The sequence below is a fragment of the Patella vulgata genome, chromosome 2 (assembly GCF_932274485.2).
Source record: "Patella vulgata chromosome 2, xgPatVulg1.2, whole genome shotgun sequence".
In the NCBI taxonomy this organism is placed as follows: Eukaryota; Metazoa; Mollusca; class Gastropoda; family Patellidae; genus Patella; species Patella vulgata.
The window spans coordinates 19,910,425-19,933,559 of NC_065880.2; the positions used below are offsets into that span (position 1 = coordinate 19,910,425).

The 23,135-nt window shown below is 33.7% G+C and overlaps 2 protein-coding genes across 2 annotated transcripts; one reads left to right on the plus strand and one right to left on the minus strand.

Annotated features, from left to right (window-relative positions):
• Positions 1-10: 10 nt before the first annotated feature.
• Positions 11-20,237, plus strand: LOC126810352 (tRNA-dihydrouridine(16/17) synthase [NAD(P)(+)]-like). Its single transcript, XM_050535355.2, has 12 exons — positions 11-167; positions 879-1,152; positions 1,344-1,503; positions 2,530-2,642; positions 2,810-2,892; positions 4,032-4,135; positions 4,563-4,707; positions 5,348-5,444; positions 5,920-6,011; positions 6,333-6,540; positions 7,349-7,424; positions 19,618-20,237. The coding sequence occupies exons 2-12, from the start codon at positions 922-924 to the stop codon at positions 19,812-19,814; spliced, it is 1,506 nt and encodes a 501-aa protein (XP_050391312.1). The 5' UTR covers positions 11-167; positions 879-921; the 3' UTR covers positions 19,815-20,237.
• On the minus strand, positions 20,058-22,980 carry LOC126809668 (uncharacterized). Its single transcript, XM_056098980.1, has 2 exons — positions 21,897-22,980; positions 20,058-20,065 (listed from the first exon to the last, which is right to left on the minus strand). Exons 1-2 carry the CDS (start codon positions 22,978-22,980, stop codon positions 20,058-20,060), a joined length of 1,092 nt encoding a protein of 363 aa, XP_055954955.1.
• Between the last annotated feature and the right edge of the window lie 155 nt (positions 22,981-23,135).

The following is a 23,135-nucleotide window of genomic DNA, read 5'->3' on the forward strand; positions in this document are numbered from 1 at the left end:
AAAGAAAGGGTTTGGGTCAGACGTAAACTGTAAATAATTCACGTGTTGATGAAATACTAGAATAATTGCTGCAAGAATCTTGATACATAGTTTGTGTTCGGTTTGTATTGATTTATGCAGAAAAATACAACCTAGAGGGAAACACGCCAATAGTATAAAGACGTAGTGTAAGTTGTCAGTGTTGAGAATGTGTGTGAATCTCGTCCGCCATCTGGATTGATTTGATATGATACGTCCGTGTTTACTTTTCAACTTTTGCTTTATTACAGTATATCTATATATATCCCTTGACTTTTGGGTTTGTAAGGACGACACCAAGCACTCGTGACTTCTGTTCCTAAATATCCACCCCCCCCCCAGGTCGCTAGTAGCTTTTTATGACATGTTGGCAGTGCTTATCATAATCATATGCTATAGTTTCTGACTTCTACTTCTAGCTAATTTAGTAGAATGTTTCAAAGAGATACATACATGTAAAACCTTTCATGAAAAATGCAATACTTGTATAGTACATCATTTGATTTAATATACCTAGTTCCTGACACTCGACCTGTCCGTTCAGGAACGCCTATCATCTCTGTGATGCGGGTAAATGCTTCGTGTGTCAGTACCTTTGAACAAGTATGTACAATGTAAACAAACATTGCAGTTACAAAATTAGAAATTAATTGAAATGGGGTAAAACTTACTACCAAGCTAATGAAGACGGGCATACACCATATAGTGAAAACAGACTGTCAACCTACAAAATAAATTAACATACAAAAGAAAGTAGCACCTTAAATTTCATTTCACATAAAATCATCTCAACAAATATATTTTTGACTCGGAGCAAAGACTGACTGTCAATATTAAGGTCAGTTACTTTCTTAATTCAGTACCCTGTATCTGTTTTCCAAAAAGTCTACATCTGGAACAGCAATGGAGAAACCAAGTGGGTTTGATTTTTGGAAGACCAAGTTGAAGTCTGCAAAATATGTTGTTGCTCCAATGGTAGATCAAAGTGAATTACCATGGCGGATGTTGAGTAGAAGATACGGTGCAGAACTGTGCTATACGCCAATGTTTCATGCTGCTTTATTTAGTAAAGATACTATCTATAGAAATGAATCATTCAAGATATGTGAAGAAGATCATCCTTTAATTGTGCAGGTATTAGTACAAGAAAAATTATTATGTAACTGGCAAGTACCCTGAAATAAAATGTAACAAAAAGTTCTCTATTGTTTGATGACTAATATTTCCCCCTTCTCAGAAATAAAAAAATAATAAAGTTAATTTCTCTTTAGTGTTTTATTAGAATGGTCTAATATATATAATGTATTTAATTTTGTTTTGTATAGTTTTGTGCTAATGATCCAGAAATTTTACTGAAAGCAGCTAGATTGGCAGAACCGTATTGTGAAGCAATTGACATCAATTTAGGATGTCCACAAAGTATTGCCAAAAAAGGACATTATGGTGCCTTTTTACAAGATGAATGGGAACTCCTTGAAAAAATGGGTAGGTTTGAAAATAAAGAATGTGATCCAAGCGAAACAAGATGACATGGTCATAACATCCTGGACCCTTACATAAGGAATAAAGTCAAATTTGCTTCCATTGAAGCACAAACTTTATTCATCTGAGAAATTGGCATGATTTGTGACATGTATTATATATGACATGACCTGTGTTTCACTGGGAGCTGGAGAAAGGTGCAACTAAATTATGAGATTTCAATTTTTCCTTAAACATCCCTGACAAACTCAGCCTGTGCCTAATGTTAGGGCACCCCAAACTCAAATTATAAGTTCACCAGTGACTACAAGGTAGACACACAGCAAGTGCATAAGCTGGAGTAGGTTCTATTAGCCTATAAATATCCATCATACATGAAATTTTGTACACATCTATCAACTAATTAAGAAAGCATAAACAATTCTATTGTTAACAATTCTGAATTACAGTAATATTTATCTGATTTAGAAAGTTGTGTTTTGTTTGTAATTTGCTTTATTATTAACTACCGGTATACCTTTAAGAGTGGCATCTTTTGGTTTAGTACAATTATCTAAGAAGCACGTGGGTTAGACATGAACAGAATACTAGTAGTATATTCCTTTTGCTTTTACAAGGTTCTCAAAAAAATCGTTGAGTTGCCTAAATTGCCAGTTATTAAATTAGATTTCTTGATCTTGCTTTCTGTAATGCTTAATAGAAAATAGTCTTGATTATTAGTGCTGGCTTGTTGAATCACTTTCTCACGATTCACATATTGATTCGTGATACACTGAATTGATGTATCATGATTCTTTATTATGTTTTGTTTTTTTGGTCACTTTTGTAAGTTACCTGTCACTCTTAATTATCCACTTCAACAAAGCATATATGGAGTCCATTTGAATATTCATTCCCTAAACATAGGAAAATAATTTTCTTAAGAAAATATTACTAATCAGTAAAATGGATATTAGATATTTAGTTGTATTGGACTTTGTTTCTGCCAAATATGTACCACAGTTATATTCTATGTTGGTTTTATTGCAGTAAGTCTATGTAATAGGGAGTTAAAGGTACCTATAACATGTAAAATAAGAAGATTTGACAGTGTTGATAAAACTGTGGAATATGCCAAGATGTTAGAAAAGGCAGGCTGCCAGGTAAAATTGAAAGTTTATTTCATCTTTGATAGGATTGCTTGTTGAAAACGCCAAATAAAAAAGATGAATTCAGAATAGTATCATTCCCAGATTCCATTTCATATGATTTAAATATGTTTTGTTTGTTACCATATATAAACATTTGAATATAATATTATCTCCTACAGTTATTAACAGTACATGGCAGAACAAGAGAACAGAAGGGTCCATTAACTGGTCTAGCAGATTGGTCTTATATAAAAGCTGTTAAGTAAGTGAACCATTGTAAATGTGATTGCATATTTTATTCCTCCCAGATCTGTCAGAATTATTTGGTCAGTGATCAGGTGACTACAGGACTTGCAGTACACTTTTATAACAATTGGTGTGATCAATGATTTAGACAGAAGATATGATGATCTCAATTGCATTTTAATTTACTACTGTGCAGTTATTGACCTTGATAAATTGTAACTTTTTGGTTAGAAGTCATAGTTCTTAAAGTCTTTGTTGCATCATTTGCATTTCTTGAATGCTGTAGAGGTCACAGTTCTTGAAGAATGCTGCTGGTGGGTAGTGGTAGAACATAAAAGCCTGACACTTGGTACATATAAATATTGACTATCTACCCTGGTTCTCCTTGTGCGGAAGATGCGATGTATTTTATACCAATATATCCTTAAACTAGTTAAACAGCTCCAGACCTTCTGAAACTAGGCAGCATTTTTATGTGAACGTATATACTGTCGTCGCCCCATCCGATTTTGACAAAACTTTAAATATAGGTTTATCTCCAAAAGATCTTGGTTCCTTTCGATATTGGTATGTATTGGATCGTTACTTCATGGATTATGGCCTCTGATTGTATGAAAAATCATGTTTTTTAGAGGTCACAATTTTTATCCAATTTTGATGAAACTTGAATTATATGTTAATAACTCAACAATCTTGGTTCCTTTCGATAATTGCGCATATCGGATCATAACTTCATGAAATATGGCCCTTGATTGTAAGAAAAATCTGATTTTTTTAGCTTGTGGATGCTCTAGAGGTCCCGATTTTTATCTGATTTTAAATATATCAGACCGAAACTGCTCGACAAAATGGCCGCTCCTTGTACGCAAATAGTGTAAAAGTATGTAATACCAAGGTTGTGAACCCTCTACAGTTCACAATTTTCATTTGATTTTGATGAAACTTAAAATAAGTTCCTGTAGATATTCACGCATATCGGACCTTAAGTTCCTGGATTATGGCCCCTTTTATCGCTTTTTTTTTTTAGCTTATTCTCTGTACATCTCTTGCAAAATGTGGGCGTATCTTGCATGGCAACCAGTTGTTTTATCAAACTATTGCCTTGTGTTGTTTTTATTTTATCAAACTATATGTCTTGTGTTGTATTTGTTGTAGAGAAAATGTAAAGATTCCAGTATTTGCTAATGGAAATATACAATATTTATCAGATGTAGATAATTGTATAAAAGAAACTAATGTGGAAGGAGTTATGACCGCTGGTAAAAACTATTTATTGTGATTTAAACCTTTTCTGCTTTATAGTGAAAGGTCTTGTGCCATTGCTCTTGGGGTAAACATTTGACATTCAGAACAACTCAACTGATTTCAACCATATTTCAAATACAGATTGTAGAGGATTAGAATTGTATGACAAATTTGCACACCAGAGGAATTTTTGAATGCCATCTTCTATACAGACACCAAATATTTCTAATTTGATAATAGATAAACATAAATAAGATAGTAGTTCAGATTTTTTGATAACAAAATATCTAGAAGCCCTTTGGTTTTTATAGATTGAATTCATATTCTTGCTAATGCCATTTTTGTTTAGGGGATACAACTCTTAAGACACTGACCTTTCAGATATAAACTTGCCACTATGATATATTTGCTTATATAAATATTATTGTTTATATATTTTAGAGGGAAATCTACATAATCCTGCATTATTTCGTGGTATTAATCCATCTATCTGGGATATGTCATTGGAATATTTAGATTTAGCTGAGAAATATCCTTGTGCCATGTCAGCTGTAAGAGGTCATGTATTTAAAATATGTCACCATGCGTAAGTACTCATGTTAATTAGACTATGTAGTACAAATTATTTTCAAAACCAGATTTGTGATAAATATAAACTTAAACATACAATATGCCCATTGCAGGTCTTTCTTTAGGCCTGAAATGTTATCTAAATTATTAATGAGACATTAATTAACTTATCATGGCCATAATCAACTCTCGATGGCATCCGATTTCTCCGATATTAAATAGATTAGAACAGTTCAGCCAGACTTAGCTTCAAACAATCAGTACGGTGGTTGAAATTATTGTACAAGTTTTGTCAAACCTTCGAAGGCTATTATCTTCGCTCGCAATAGTGTAATTTGAATGAAATTTTCAAATTATTCATTTTACATTATCTTTTTTCGAACTATTATAGCAAGAATGGCTATATCTTTATCTAAATCTTACATAATGTATCTTAAATAATTGTACATTCAAATTCAGATTTCATGTACAAGTTGATAATATATGTAGACCAAAGATAGAGAAAAGGGTTTAACATACATGTACATGTATTACAAGTACATGTCAATATGTTTGATATAATAGATTACAAGTACATGTTGATATAGGATGTACTATTTCATATTATAGACTACAAGTACATGTTGATATAAGATGTACTATTTGATATTTTATAGATTACAAGTACATGTTGATATAAGAGATGAAGTGGCTGCTGCTAGAAACGTGGATGAATTTAAATTTTGGGTACACAAATTAAAAGAAGCCTGTCAGGTAGGAATTCAGGCAGTACAATTTCGTACATGGGTACAAAAAATGATGTAAAGTGACACAGTTCTGTTTCTTTGTTTTTTCATTAAATTTGAGTTAATCAAATGAAAAAGTTAAATGCCATATATTGATCTAGTAGTCCTGCTTTTTATGCCCCCCCCCCCCCAATCATTGAATGTGCATCATATTCTGTCATTCCCTCTATCCTTAGTCCTCCAACAGTTTGATAGAGATTTTTTTTTCAAATTTGGATTTCTCATTAAGGTTTCCAATCACATATTGTCAAGTTACCACCCATTTACATTCAGATTTATAAAACCTTGTTTACTCAATTCAGGTCAGAGTTCTTGCTTGAATATTATAAAACTTGGTGGGCTTGCTTCTCAGGGCAACAGAAAGACCCATATCAAATTTCAAAATATTCTGATCATAATTTTTGAAGACGTTTATTATTTTTGATATTGTTTGGTTTTATTAGACTGATGTAGAAAAGTATACATTAAATCCAGAAGAATGGAAGAGTAAATTACCATTACCATATTGGATATGTCAACCCTACGTACGACCAGAGTAAGTTATACCTTTTTTCTATATTAACTAAAGAAATTTGTGTCTGTTCAGTCTATTTTATAAACTTATACAGAATTTAAATCTACTGTTAAAAACTTTTTGTTGTTTGCAATGCTTGTAAAAAATAATACACACAGTCTCTGTGATTCCTGTACTTAACAATTTTAGGGTAAATTTATTAGTACTGCTGTCAATTGTCATTAATAATCTTAAGCCCATGGTTTTAGTCTATGCAAAGAAAAATAGGGAGCAGTTCAGCAAACAGGTGTGTTACTTAAGATGTTTTGTTCTTAAGCTAAGTAATTTATTTTGTTTTTACAGTCCAGAAGCGGAAGTGAATCCAGAAAAGAAAGCCGCAAGGGAGCGAATGCATTTAAAACGAACAGCTGAAATAAAGAATTTGCCTACTGAAGGGCTATCAAAGAAGCGGTTGAAGAGATTGCTGAAGAATCCCAATAAGAAATTTGATGCTGTACGCCAAGTTTATGTGATGTGCACCAATTCCAGTATTAAATGTGGCAATCCAAGAGTGAGTAAACAGAACTATGGTTCAAATGATTTACTAGGATAGCAAATAAAACAACAGGCCTGTATTTGTATGTGGTCTAGTAAGTCATGGTTGCTCAGTAAATGCTGACTCATTAAATATGAGATCCCTGTGTTGGCCGAGAAAAGACCAGACAAGGAAAAATGTTTTATCAGATGGAATGGAAAACCGCAGTCTTGTGTACAGTTTAGAGGCCATCCAAGCAAAATTTCCCTTATACTACACAGCTTGGCTTATTCCTGTCTTCGGGGTGGGGGGGGGGGGGTTGGTGTATGGCTGAATGGTTAGCACGCGTGCGCTGTATCATACGGTCTGTCATTGAGTTAACTGGCAGTGTTTCGATTCCCCGGTTGTACGTGACAAGGAGTGGGGTGATCTGTCCAATCTCGTGGGTTTTCTCCGGGTCCTCCGGTTTCCTCCCACTGCTAAAAACCCCTACGCGCATGCGAATTATTGAAATAAAATTGAACCATGTGTTGGTCCCGAAATGACCTGGTTTGTGTCGAGTGGACGTTAAACCCCATTTCTCTCTCTCTCTCTATTCCTGTCTTCATTAGACCTGTTGATACAGAAAAGTAGGACAGTAATAAACTACATTTCATTTCTGTATTTATGTACTCAACTTAGGTAGTTAAAGGAACATAGTAAGGATAACTAAACTCATGAATATTAATTAAAATATTTTATTTAATTGTAATAAGATGTGCTATTACAATATATTTATTCAATCATCATCATTATTCTGTTTTTGTTTGGAACTTACTATTATATAAACTGTTGTATTTGACAGAATATGAAGTGCCCATTTCAATATTGTAAACCGTGTTGTATGGAGAAAACAAGAAAAGAAATCCTTGATTGTACAGGTAAGGTGATAAAAACAATTCTTTATATTGCAAGAGTGTAAGTTATTGCCATTGAGTATTGTCAATGGGATAAATAATATGTAATACAGAGGAAACAGAAGCGTGAATTACATTTAATGAGACTGAAGACTTTCTACCTGCAACAAAATGGCAGTGCATAATTTGAAGTTTACTTTTAGTTTATTAGCAGAAAAATGAAACAATTTGACACATTAACCATTAATAGGTACAAAATACCTTAAATTGAATAAAAACCCTTCAGAGTTGGTGCATGTAAATGTTCACTATCCCAGTTCGTTGAAGAAAATTAGAGAAAAGTGATCTATTTATACAGATACATCTCTGGACAGACTAAAACTGCTGTTCTTTAGACCGCCTCAAACTTTCCAAGATATGCAAATAGCTTTCCATATTAAAGAACTGTTTACTAGTTGTCCAGGATGGGGCAGTCTAAGGAGCTCTAATTAGGGCAGTGTAAGTGCTAAAGGGTTGTGGTAAGAAATAATGTTTGCTTACCAGTTTGTCTTTAAAGTCAACATAATGCGATCAGTGATAAGAGCTAAATGTCATGTCATCAAACATTTAATAAAATGGGTATACATGTATCACATCATCTGGGGTTAGTTGACTATGAAAGGGATAATGCTCCAAAAACAACGTTTTCGTACATCTTGCACACAATGTTACATTACCTCTCGATTAAGACCTGACCACAACTTGTTTATATTTTACGCTGAAATTTGTTACTTTAAATCTTCCTAGTGCTAAAATGGAAAATGTGACAAAGAAAAAAAAGTGAATTTAGCAAGTTTACATTTTTATTGAAAGTATGGTTACTTTCTATCATTTTCAGCTTATTTTTATGATACAGGAATGACTGCGCATTCACTTTCAGTGCAAACAAACCTATTTGACCTTTGACTCCGAATATCTCGAAAGCGCCCCAACGGCGGACTGATTACCATCAGCATCGTATTCTACGCAAAAGTTGGGTCTGGTTTTGTGCCCATTTGATGGACAGCACCCCCCCCGCGCTGAGCCTCCAGGCTATTAGTTTACAAAAACAGTGGAGAACTATATATAGGAGTAGCTACTACACTGCATGACTAGTCGAGGGTCAGAACTGTGAAATGTGTTTGGATTTGCTTTGAGGTTGAACACTACACTACTCGATGATGGATGGTCGAAAGCACTGCACTGAGAATCTTGGGTTTGCTAATGATTTATTGTGCTTCAATCAAATATTTCTCTTGTTTCTTCTAACCCCTAAGCGACAAAGCTATTTGTGAGTGTAAACAAATTATTTTAGTTCCGAAAGGATAATATATAGTCGAACCTCATTTCCTTCATCCCCTGAACTCATTTAGGGTGAAAATGAAACACTACATTAAACTATTACTTCTGTGGCAGTGTGAGTTAAGTTAAACTAGAGCTTATTTTTTTACATGGAGGTGTTTTGTTCAGTATACCTTATTCAGCCCTAAGACCATCTAGAAAAAAGAGCTAAATTTTGGATGTTTGGGTTTGGCCCGGTTCACTGATTTTTAATTGCCTGGTATGCTAATCTAAACAATATGTCCAACTTGAGTGGCATTATTGCTGATATAGATAGTCCAGTTAGATAAGAGTTGATAGCTATAAACCTGCCATTGTGAGTATCAAATGACAACATTTTAATTTCTAAAATAAAAAGCTCTTTTTTATATAAATCATATTTATTATCGATGATGAGGTTGATAGATAACAGCTTAACACTATTATATACAAATTACTCAATATAACACTTCAAGAATAGCCTAAAAGTATGTAATACAAGGTTGTGGTCTCTTTAGAGGTAAATTTAATATCTGATTGACTTTAAATTAATATCCGTGTTTACAAAGAATCCTATTGATTTTCACCAAATTCCGATAATTACTGCCAGAGTTACATATATCGCCCTTTATCACTTTGAAAAATCTGGTGGACGCTCTAGGGGCTAAAGTTAATATCCGATTGACTTTAAATATATACACAGTCTTTAAGGTCATCAGACGAAGAAGCCGGTTGATTTTCAACGATTTCTGATAATGACTGCCAGATAGTTATCAACTGATTGATTTTATATTCATACACCGTGTTTACGCCTATATATAATAGTTTCGATTGACTTTAGATTGATACACAGAGTTTAAGGTCTTGAGACGAACAAGTATATTGATTTTCAATGATTTTTGATAACTTGAACAGCTAAATACATGACATTAAGTGTTTTGTATATACGTTAGCATGGGCCAAACAAATTCCAATGATTTTCTGATAATTACATAACGAGTTGTTACTCTTAATCAGATTTAAGTGTATTGTAAATATTTCATTACCGACAAATATCTCTGTTCCTTTTGATATTCACGCAAATCAGACCTAATTTCCCGTCTTATGACCCCCAATTTTACGAGAAATCACGTTTTTATCTTGTCCGATTATATGTTTATATCCCAAAGTTCTGGGTTCCAGTCGATACTTCGGACCGTGTCAGCCTGGATTATGATACCTGATTGTACGAAAAACCTGTTTTTAAAGCTTGTTCTCTGTCCATCTCTTGCAAAATGTTGGCGTCTCTTGCATGGCAACGCCTGTTTCCAAATATATTTCATATTCAAGCTGTATATTAAATAACAAATAGATTGTTTTGGGGTAACCTCTCCCTGTATTTAAAAAATCCGTAAATGTTCATATTTTTGAACGAACATAAGATATTTTTGGATCAAATTTTCTTTAATAATAATTGATAAGTTTGTAAATAGTATTGTACCTTGTAGTCACATATAATACATGTACGATGGCTCAATAGGCCCTTTTCTATGGAAATAAATATGCATAGATGAATGTAAAATGCCACTGGCAAGAGTTATACATAGATAATGTGCTCAACAACGCTTATTTTACTTATGAATATTAATCTCCCCAGGAAAAAGGTCCAAAATCATTTAATTGGATAACATCAAATTGGTCAATGTCAAAGTATATGAGTAAAATAGTGTAAGATATTTTATAGCCTGGCTTAGAGAAGTTGCTGTAGATATTACATCTCATTAAATAAGCATATTATTACCGGTACTTTATGTAATATTTGAATCCATTTTTATACGCTGACATTTTCATGTGGACGTATATTGTCGTCGGCTCTGTCCATCCGTCCGGACGTCCACAATTGTTTGTGAACACTCTACAGGTCACAATTTTTATCCAATTTCAATGAAACTTGAAATATAGGTTAATCCCCCTAAGATCTCGGTTCCTTTCGATATTGGCATGTACTGGACTGTAACTTCATGGATTATGGCCCCCGATTGTACGAAATATTACGTTTTGAGTTCGTGAACAGTGTAGAGGTCACAATTTTTAGCCGATTTGGTTTAAATTTGAAATTTATGTTTGTATACCCTGGCTAAAACAAGATGCTACATCTAATTAAATAAGCTAATTATTACTTTATGTAATATTTGAATCAATTTTATTTTCATGATATAATTATTATATTAAATTGTTATTAAATCTGTTTATTTCTACATTCAATTTGATTATTTTCTTTTATTCTCTTATTCATTTTTAATTTTAATTTCAATTGAAAATCCCACAGAACCTGATTTCCAAATCATCTAGCTTTTATATTCTAAATATAGAGCAGTGTAATATGACACTTATACACTGCACCATCTAAATAGATAATAATTGGGCGACAATTTATTATCTTTGAGAAGTTGATGACAGGATTCTCTTCAACAAACTTCCATTATCTTTGAGGTCAAATTCCTAAACATGAAGAAATCAGGCTGATTTCTAGTTGGTCTTAAGAGTGTATAGAAACACAACCCTAAAAAATATATAATAAGTGCACACAAGGAGTATGTGTATAATAATTATTTATTTACAAATCAGTACAACATTTTTGTAATTAATATATGTCATGGTTTTCTGAATTATCAGAATACATATTTAGTTCACAATTCACCATAATAATAGGGTTTAACGCCTATTTAACATACAACAGAACCAATTTACCACATTCACAATTGTTGTGTTCGTCGGATTATTCTTGCCACAGATACAAACGATGTATTCCGAATTCTTGAATGTTCTAATTCCACACGGCGACTAACAGAAAACTCACGGATCGTAACAGAAAATGATCGAACTTGTATTGGGTTAATTACCATCTGACAGTTGTTTCCGGTGGGCATCTGGCTCTCCTGGCAACCGGAATAATTTTCAGGAATTGCCATATTGTCTGTAAATATAATAAAACAAAACTTACAAATTGAAGATGGGGGTAAAACACTGTATTTATTTGTAACCGTGAGATGAGATTAGCTAATTAGAGGTGAAAGCCTATTGTTATTACTAAGATTAATATTATTTTTTTTTATTGGGGGAAGCTAGATCTCAGCAACTATAAGAGATAGAGGTTTGAAATTTGATTTTCTGTGGGAAAAGTGGTGTGCAGCTACTGCTTAAAACTATTTTGAAATTTGTTCGCATACCGGAAGTGATGTTAAGTACGAAAAACGAAAACTGGTCATAAATGTGGGAATTCTCAACCGATATTTACATTTTTGGATAGCTGGTTACATATCTGGGCAGATAGTAGTTCAAAACCGACAAATTTAGAAACTTTGTCGCTTTCATTTTTTTGGTGAAAATTGGAAAATTTTCTAAATTTTGGTAAAATTTTTATTTTTTGGAATTTTTACATTATGATTACATTTTTAGATAGCTAGTGTCGATCCGATTCCAACGATATAAAAAAATATCTGAAATGTTAACTTTGAATTTTCGCATTTTGGTCAAATCGTAGAGTTCTTATTTTTTTAAAACGGCTCCAACGATTTTTCGGAAACCTCAGGAATATGAAGTCGAAGGTCTAATCCAGTCCTTAAACTATAAATGAACTGCACTGAACTATAAACTATAAATGCACTGAAACAGCACTGCTGAGAGTATATAACGATATTGTTACTAACACAGATAATAAACAGTCTGTCGTATTAGTGTTACTAGACTTAAGTGCCGCCTTTGATACTATTGATCATGATATTCTATTAAACCGGTTACAAACACGTTTTGGCGTCGATGAACTATGTCTAAAATGGATACGCTCTTATCTAACTGACAGGTCACAGTATGTAGTCATTGAGAAAGCAACATCGTCTCCCAAAACCCTACGCTTTGGAGTTCCGCAGGGGTCGGTTCTTGGTCCCCTTTTATTCACTGCCTACACAACACCAATTGGCGATATCATCCGAAAACATGGAATTAACTTTCATCTTTATGCTGACGACACACAACTGTATCTTGCTTTGAAACCACCAAGTGACTCCACCGAAATCTGTAAACTTGAGGCTTGTATAGATGACATAAAAAATTGGATGAATCTTAATTTCCTAAAATTAAATGATGATAAGACAGAGGTCATCTTAATCAGCAGAAAATCTCTTTCTCAATCCGTTAAAATCGGTGCGGTGATTCAACAATAACATCCTCTCAATCAGTTAAAAATCTTGGAGTTTACTTTGATCACGATCTTAAAATGAAAAGTCACATCTCTACTACCTGCAAATCATTAAATCTTCATCTTTACAACATTGGTAAACTTCGACCATTTATAACGTCAAATATCGCTAAAATGTTAACTAACGCTTTCGTTCTCTCCAAACTAGATTACTGCAATTCGCTTCTATACCAATTACGAGCATCAGATATAAACAGACTCCAGAAAATTCAGAACAAAGCTGCACGTATCGTTTCTCTAACTAAACAATCTGAACACATTACTCCAGTACTCCAAAATCTTCATTCGCTACCAGTTTATCAACGAATTAATTTTAAGATCGGTCTTTTAACTTTTAATTGTCTAAATAATAACTGTTCCCCACAATATCTTAATGAACTTTTAACCCCGTATAAACCAAGCAGGAACCTACGCTCTGCTGATAAAAACTTACTTCATGTTCCTACAGTAAAAACTAAAACTGGTGAACGGGCTTTTGTTTACGCCTCTGCTAACGTGTGGAATGAATTACCTAGACATGTTAAAGACTCTACTAACGTTGCTGTTTTTAAAAAAAATCTTAAAACCGAACTTTTTAAACGTGCTTTTAAACTATGAACATGTTGACATTTTAATGTTTTAGAACTATTTGTTTTATATTATATGTAATATTTTAATTGTGAAAAGCGCCGCGGAGCAGCTGTTAGCTGGAGCACTCAGCGCTATACAAAATGATTATTATTATTATTAAATGAAAACAATTGAAACCCCGGAAGTAGTCACGAAATGTATCCGAACTTTGACAAAATTTGAAAAATGGGTACCTGTGCGGAAATTGCGATGTATCAATTTTGTTTTTGCTGATTAGTAAAAGTATTATATCGTTTAATAGCTAATTGAATTGTCTATCAGATGGGACTTCAGCGACAAGTTTCTATCAAAAAATAAAAAAGTTATGTGACTTTGAAAAGTAAGGTATTTTGCGATTTCGAGCAATTTTAGACGCATGTTTCTCGGAAACGCCCCCAACGATTTTTTAAAAACTTTCTCAATTTAGAAACTAATGGATTGCCTGTTGTGTGAAACCACTGTATCATTTTTTGAAATGTCATGGATAGCCCAAAAAAGAGATCGAAAATCGAAAACGTCGTATTTTTACGATTTGGAGCATTTTTAGAGGCCTATTTCTCGAAAACTCAACATAATTCTTTTTTGGAACTTCTTCTAAAGAGAGGCCTATCGGTAGTGCTATACATAAAACGATTGTACAATAGTCCCAACTTTCAGGAGTAGCAGAACAAAGGGATCGAAAATTGAACACGGCACCTTTCATTGTTAAGCGAAACATAAGTGGGGGATACAATCTGTACGTTTTGTCAACGAATAGAGTCTATTCAAGAGTGCTTTTATCAGTGATGATAATTGAACTGAAATTATTTCAACTATGAATGTTTTCTTCTTTCCAAAATATGGGTTTAGTGACCCTGTAACAGAAATAGTTATTGCTGTGTGTAATAATTAGCCTTTGAATTAATATTGTTGCTTCTGTGTCAAAATTATCTTATACCAGTAATCATCTGGACAGAAATCGACGGCTCGCGCTGTTTATAAGAAAGTCCAATTTATTAATCGTTTGCAGTAGTATCGTACAGTGGTATCGAATATTGCACCTGTGATAAAAGGCATGACGTTGTTTGAGCATAGACTCTATCAATAATTAATATTAAATATTTTATTAGTGACGTCAAATCTTTAACGTGCACGAAACCAGAAAATTGGCGATATTTCATTGAATATTCAATCGATTTTTGAACCAGTTACATATTTTAGTAGCTGACATGAACGCGATTCCGAAGTCCCGTGTACACATTGGTGTGACCGTAAAACATCCCTTGGCGGTTGGAATTCTATATAAAAGAAGACTGGCGCCGCTGTACGAGCATGTTTAGAGATCATTTCGGGACTAACATATGGTGTATTTTTTATTTATTTCAATAATTCGCTTGCGCGTAGGGGTCTTTAGCAGTGGGAGGAAACCGGAGGACCCGGAGAAAACACACGAGTTTAGACAGGCGACATACTCCTTGTCACGTTCAACCGGGGAATCGAAACCCAGCCAGTTGACGTAATAACAGACCGTATGATACAGCGCAGTCCAAAAGGCTATAGGTTACCGTGCAAATTCCAGCCAGCATAACGTATCTATATAAGAGACATTTGTTCCTACTGGCGATTTACAAATATTGCATGAAGAAATTCAAATCATAAGAACATAAAAACGACTAATGCGCAGTATCATATTGATTGTAAAAGTACAATGTATATATTGGTTATACTATATGTCACAAAACAACAATCATTAGATAATAATTATTTACTAATTATATAATTTATTTAAGAGGTAGGAGTTATCCATTGTTTAATTTAACAGTTATATAATTACCCTGGTTAGAAAGGTACGAACAATTAAGGTATTTAAACAAATGGTTACGAAAGAACATAACACTATAGACTTCTATAATACATGTTTAATGTATATATATATATCAAATGATAAGACTTCTATGATAAGACATATAATACATGTTTAATATATATATAAATGAAAATGTCCTACGCTAACAAATAATGAAATATGATAGTATCAGTAAATATAAAAAAACAAAGTAGTCGCGAACATCCTGGTTCTTGACTGCTTCAGTTGTTTGATCCTGTCTGTTATTAATAGTAAACTTTTACATGTTAGTGACTTCAAATCTTTAACGTGCACGAAACCAGAAAATTGGCGATATTTAATTTTTGAACCAGTTACATATTTCAGTAGCTGACATGAACACGATTCCGAAGTCCCGCAAAAAAGTTCCCTTGGCAGTTGGAATTGTATATAAGAGTAGGCTAGCGCCGCTGTACGTTCGAAACATTCCTCATGGTCCATTCCGAGCAGAATGTCGTTAAACCCCATTTCATTTTACTTTGATATTAATATCTATTGCGACATTGCTTTTCGTCCATTTCGCGTAGATCAACTTTATTTTTCGATTCCCTTATAACGTAATGCGCATGCAAAGAACATGTCAATATCTGAGTTATGCAAATGTGTGTTTTTATTTGGGGGGTGGGGGAGTGTGTGTTTGTTTAGGGGGTGAGAGGTGGGGATAGTCTTATGTCATGCATCTGGTGATCGTGTGACGCCTTGGCACGGTGAAAGCCTTCAGTCTTGCAAGCAAGTCTAGTTGACTTTAGTTTTAAACGGTACAAAATCCCCGCATTATAGGTGCACCTAGGAAGTAATCCGGGGCGGACGGCTGCGCTCTCTTGTTACGCTCATCGGTTTTTAGATGACGTTTATGCTGAAACAAAATGAAAGGGGTTTAAAGTCCTGCTCCGACTGCGCTAATGAAAACGGACGTACGCCATACAGTGTGGTATGGGGGAGAGTTTGACCAGACAATGGCACTATATCGAATTCCAACTGCCAGGGTATTTTTTTACCTGCACGCCAATGTGTACACGGGACCTTCGTTTTTTTTTTGTCGTTCAATCCGAACGACTGTACACTGTGAAAAATAAAACCTCGCGACGAATTACCCGTTAAAACAAACCCCTCGGCCTACAGACTTGATTCATCAGCATCGTTTAACTTTTTCCAAGAAAGTCCTGAGCAATAAAAGAGTACAAAGGTTATACTTACTGATTAAAGTAAAGGTAAAGTTCTGGTAATGATACTATACTTTACACGATCAAAACGCCACACTATGACATCGGTAACACTTGTAACCACACAAAGTGTACAACTATTATACTTGGGAATCCCTCTATAATACTCTCTATACAGCCCTATAGCCTAAAAGTATGTAATACAAGGTTATGGTCTCTTTAGAGGTAAATTTAATATCTGATTGACTTTAAATTAATATCCGTGTTTACAAAGAATCCTATTGATTTTCACCAAATTCCGATAATTACTGCCAGAGTTACATATATCGCCCTTTATCACTTTGAAAAATCTGGTGGACGCTCTAGGGGCTAAAGTTAATATCCGATTGACTTTAAATATATACACAGTCTTTAAGGTCATCAGACGAAGAAGCCGGTTGATTTTCAACGATTTCTGATAATGACTGCCAGATAGTTATCAACTGATTGATTTTATATTCATACACCGTGTTTACGCCTATATATAATAGTTTCGATTGACTTTAGATTGATACACAGAGTTTAAGGTCTTGAGACGAACAAGTATATTGATTTTCAATGATTTTTGATAACTTGAACAGCTAAATACATGACATTAAGTGTTTTGTATATACGTCAGCATGGGCCAAACAAATTCCAATGATTTTCTGATAATTACATAACGAGTTGTTACTCTTAATCAGATTTTAGTGTATTGTAAATATTTCATTACCGACAAATATCTCTGTTCCTTTTGATATTCACGCAAATCAGACCTAATTTCCCGTCTTATGACCCCCAATTTTACGAGAAATCACGTTTTTATCTTGTCCGATTATATGTTTATATCCCAAAGTTCTGGGTTCCAGTCGATACTTCGGACCGTGTCAGCCTGGATTATGATACCTGATTGTACGAAAAACCTGTTTTTAAAGCTTGTTCTCTGTCCATCTCTTGCAAAATGTTGGCGTCTCTTGCATGGCAACGCCTGTTTCCAAATATATTTCATATTCAAGCTATATATTAAATAACAAATAGATTGTTTTGGGGTAACCTCTCCCTGTATTTAAAAAATCCGTAAATGTTCATATGTTTGAACGAACATAAGATATTTTTGGATCAAATTTTCTTTAATAATAATTGATAAGTTTGTAAATAGTATTGTACCTTGTAGTCACATATAATACATGTACGATGGCTCAATAGGCCCTTTTCTATGGAAATAAATATGCATAGATGAATGTAAAATGCCACTGGCAAGAGTTATACAAAGATAATGTGCTCAACAACGCTTATTTTACTTATGAATATTAATCTCCCCAGGAAAAAGGTCCAAAATCATTTAATTGGATAACATCAAATTGGTCAATGTCAAAGTATATGAGTAAAATAGTGTAAGATATTTTATAGCCTGGCTTAGAGAAGTTGCTGTAGATATTACATCTCATTAAATAAGCATATTATTACCGGTACTTTATGTAATATTTGAATCCATTTTTATACGCTGACATTTTCATGTGGATGTATATTGTCGTCGGCTCTGTCCATCCGTCCGGACGTCCACAATTGTTTGTGAACACTCTACAGGTCACAATTTTTATCCAATTTCAATGAAACTTGAAATATAGGTTAATCCCCCTAAGATCTCGGTTCCTTTCGATATTGGCATGTACTGGACTGTAACTTCATGGATTATGGCCCCCGATTGTACGAAATATTACGTTTTGAGTTCGTGAACAGTGTAGAGGTCACAATTTTTAGCCGATTTGGTTTAAATTTGAAATTTATGTTTGTATACCCTGGCTAAAACAAGATGCTACATCTAATTAAATAAGCTAATTATTACTTTATGTAATATTTGAATCAATTTTATTTTCATGATATAATTATTATATTAAATTGTTATTAAATCTGTTTATTTCTACATTCAATTTGATTATTTTCTTTTATTCTCTTATTCATTTTTAATTTTAATTTCAATTGAAAATCCCACATACCTGATTTCCAAATCATCTAGCTTTTATATTCTAAATATAGAGCAGTGTAATATGACACTTATACACTGCACCATCTAAATAGATAATAATTGGGCGACAATTTATTATCTTTGAGAAGTTGATGACAGGATTCTCTTCAACAAACTTTCATTATCTTTGAGGTCAAATTCCTAAACATGAAGAAATCAGGCTGATTTCTAGTTGGTCTTAAGAGTGTATTTTCTAGTTTTGTTTAACTTGGAACTGAGTGACCTTTTGTAAATTAGTTCTTTGGGACAATAAATTTGGTTTATTTTATAGATCTTAGTAAAACCATTATTATATTAAGCTGCTTGTTAATCTGTTATCAAACATACATTGTATATCAGTTTTATCAAACTTTTCAAATAAAATAGTGGTCTTTGGTATTACTGGGGTAAATAACCAATGTGTACAGTTTGGAGTGTAATCATTCGTACATAGGTTTGGTTTTCCCACAAGAATGTACTATGGCCAAGTTTTATAAATATTACCAAAAGGCATCCATTCAAGGATCCTGTTGCTGAGGTAAAATATCATTTGGGCTGTACATTTTCCCAACATTCTCTTCATATAGAAATTCAATCCAAAACTAAGATCATTTGTGTTGTTCTTAGCCAGTGAGCAGTATATACATATTAAAAATATTTATAATTTTACTTACAAGGATGTTAAATAATTGTTGATTTCTCAGACTGTTATTTTGACCAAAATATTTGAAAATGCAAAATTGTTTGCAACATTAAAGTTGTTTTGGCAAGTAAAATTAAAATATACCGGTTAGTGCCCTGTGACATTGACTCTATTTCCTTTTTTTCTATTAGAACAAAGTTGAATTCTCTTTGATCTCAAATCAGAATGTTAAGTATAGTGTAAAAGCAATTAAAGGATGTACTTATAACTGATACATGATACATGTTCAGTTGCTGCTGTATAATTATACAGTATAATTAATGTTATATATATTTTACAGGTCACAATTTCCTGGTTAAAACAAAGGCTGATAGGAGAAAAGCTTTAAGTGAAACTAATGAAAATACAAATAGCACAGCAACCAATGTAGATGACACTGTGACTGGTAATAGATCAGCATGTTTCACTAACAATACAACTAATATATTGCATACATCAGATGATACAGCCTTACAGAAAAATAATGAGTTTACCTAATTCCATGAATAATTCATATAGATGAATTTAATTGTTGATAATTTTATGCACGGTTTTTAGAGTATATTTTTTTTTAACTTTTAGATCTATTCTCAGGAATTATTTGGATCAAATTACTGTTGATAGGAAGGCACTTTTTGATAATGAACAAATATGAAGTTATGTGACAAATATAACAAATTGTACCACTCTTTTATTAACTCACATTCTTTATTAAGTGCATACATTAAACAGTGTAATAATTTATACACCTATACAGAATTAAGACAATTATTTAATCTTTTCACTCATAATTTGTTCAGTTTACTTCTTTCAATTCTTCAGTAAACTGTTATTGTGTAATATTCTTCAATTATTTTTTATTAATAATATAATTTAACTTAATGTAATGTTCTTCAATTATCTGTTTTTCATAACATGCTAATAATATACTGTGATACTGAGATAAATGAAAATGGATTTTTTTAGAAAATAAATTAAAAAAAAAAACAGAAATAAAAAGGAAATGTTGGGTTTTTGTATTCATATCTTGGAGTTTGTATGAACAGATCAATTTAGATCTTGAATAGCCTTCAAGCATTTACACTTCAAACTATGATGAAAATACTGTTATAAGTTATTATTAGTTTGTACTAAGTTGCTCCTTTGAGGAAGGACAGGGAAGCATGTCCTCCTGTCGTCTCCTGTAGATTTTATTTCCCAATGTCCTTTAGAATCTGATTCCGTACAATCATCCTCGGATTCTTCGTCTACACTGTTACCAGGCAATCGTAAATCTCGCTTCAGCTGATTCCATTTCTGCCCAATCAGTGATTTTTTAACTGTATTAAAATAAAAATTGCAATGGGAGGTTCAGAAAAAAATTAATATGAAATAGCTAGGATTGTTTCATATTTCTTTTTGTTTTATAAATACTTGGGATGACATATTACCATGACATTAATGTACAAGCTTTGCAATTAGAATCTCTTATGTTATAGATTATAAGGATAAATCTGTTTACATAAATTTCTATTGGACCATCTTAAAGGGCATTATGGGAGATTAAATAAAGAGCTGGCAGTTCTCCCTATAATAGATAACGTAATAAGAATATGTTGAAAGTTTCAGCCAAATTGCTCCACTCTGAACCAAGATATTAGTGATTGAATAGGCTTAACCTCGATCATCATTACTAAAGTCGGTATGATAAAAAACGTCTCGATTATCCATTTTGACGTTAAATCATCCATGACAGACTGTATTCAAATCCAGTAAAGATCGCAGGCTAGCGATGTCTTCGAGAGTTGATTATGGTCTGGATAAATTTATTAATGTATAATTAATAATTTAGATAACATTTCAGGCCTAAAGAAAGACCTGCCACTGGCAGATTTAGCTCTTGCACAATATATGTTCAAGGAAAATTCTAATTTAATTATTGCCCCAATGCCCAGACAGTTTTCTCCAGAAATAGAAAGCTAGAAACTTAAATTTAGTGTATCTAAATAACCAAAATGCTGGGAGAAAACATTTTCATGGTTTCAGTACAAAACAGTTGAAAAAGCGTCTAAATAAGGTAGCTACCAAATGTTTGGCAAAATACATGACATGTATTAGGAATTGGTTAAAAGAAATGGGGTTTAATGTCCTACTGCTGTTCTGCTCCGACTGGGCTAATGAAGACCGGCATACGCCATACAGTGTGCTATGAGGGAAGTTTTTGCCCAGACAGCGGCACTATGGCCTACTCTTATATTGAATTTCGACTGCCAAGACATCTTTTATGTGTACGCCAATGTGTACACGGGACCTCAGTTTTTCATCCCATCCTGCACCACCAATGAACTTTCTGGGCCAATGCAGGGATCGAACATGCTACCTCTAGGCTAGCGAGCCAGCGTCTTACCCACTTAGCCACCGTGGCTCCAGGATTGGGTTAGGACATTAAAACATGTGCCCTGTGCTTGGTTCGGGCAACTTCATTTCAATAAAATAGTAACCACCACCATGGCAAAAATCATGTCTACCAAATTTTGATGTAATTCATTAAGCAGTTCAGAAGAAATCGTAAATATAAGCAATATAAAAAAATTAACTTACGTTTTCCTTTGCTTGAGGTGGAACTTATGCTGGATTGAGATTCATTGTAACATAAATTCTGTATAGAATCTGCTAGTGTTGTAGACGCTTCTCTATAAGAAGGAGACATCTGATCTTGAATGATACAAAACATCTGAGGAAGGTCATCAGATTTCTGAATTTTCTTGTCATCCATGATAGTGGAATAGGTATCAACTTCATCTATGGTACTTGAAAGAGTAGAATCGCTCTCTGTGGGACTAGCAGCTAGAATCGATTGGGGAATCCCACAGTTTGATAGGTAATAATCCTGAGGTATGGCTGACGTGTACAGATATTCTTCAAATTCATCCGAGGAATAGTCATCTTCCGATTGAATAGATTCTGAATCGTCTGAAAATCCTGCCGTATATTGTGCTTTGGGCGCACTGCTATTTGCTACAGGAGATGCACATTTCATGGTTACAAAAGCTCTATTTGCAAGGATTGGTGGAAATTGAGATTTTCTTGGATTCAGTCGATCTCTGTCTCGGAGACTTTTGGTCGCCCATTTTTGAGCACTAAAGAAATCCTCGGGATATTTCATTCCAAGACCCACTTTGGCACAACCTTGAATGGTAAGAATACTTGCACAGATATCGTGACCGAGACGTACTGCGTGCATCAACGGTGAAACGCCATTGTTGTCTTCTAGATCAACGCTTAGATCATATCGTTTTAAAGCCATTACCATTTTCTTAACAACAGCAGCATTTCCTGAGGACACCGCGTGGTAAAGAGGCGCCTGACCATTGATATCTCTTAAATTTAAATCCATATCGCAACATTCTAAAATCATTGTAACAGATGGTTCTCGTCCAAAGAGACATGCCCACGACAGTGCTGTCCTACCAACAGCATCCAAGCGACCACAATCTGCACCTTTAGATAACAGCAGTCGAACCATCTTTTCGCGCGTTTTATCATTTTCCAAGAAGATAGCTTTGGTAAGCGCTGTCTGGCCACATTCGTCTTTAAACTCCGTTGGTGCCCCAGATTCCAACAGTAACCTGGTTTGTTTCAATCTTGCAGAATTGACGGCTTTTAGCAAGGCCCGCGATGCCATTTTTTGTTTTAAATATTTACCCAAACACATAAAATGTAGCGCTTTTAACTTTAGTATATTCTAGTATTGTTTCAATGTTTTTATATGTCCATTTGCCCCCAGTGAAATGAGCTTTCTATCAGTTGTGTTTAGTTTCAATACGTATATAAATTTAC

Coding starts and splice junctions, on each gene's coding strand:
- LOC126810352 (XM_050535355.2), top strand. CDS start 922: ATGGAGAAACCAAGTGGGTTTGATTTTTGGAAGACCAAGTTGAAGTCT. Junction 1,504..2,529: donor GGAACTCCTTGAAAAAATGG/GTAGGTTTGAAA, acceptor GTTTTATTGCAG/TAAGTCTATGTAATAGGGAG. Junction 6,012..6,332: donor CAACCCTACGTACGACCAGA/GTAAGTTATACC, acceptor TTGTTTTTACAG/TCCAGAAGCGGAAGTGAATC.
- LOC126809668 (XM_056098980.1), bottom strand. CDS start 22,980: ATGGCATCGCGGGCCTTGCTAAAAGCCGTCAATTCTGCAAGATTGAAA.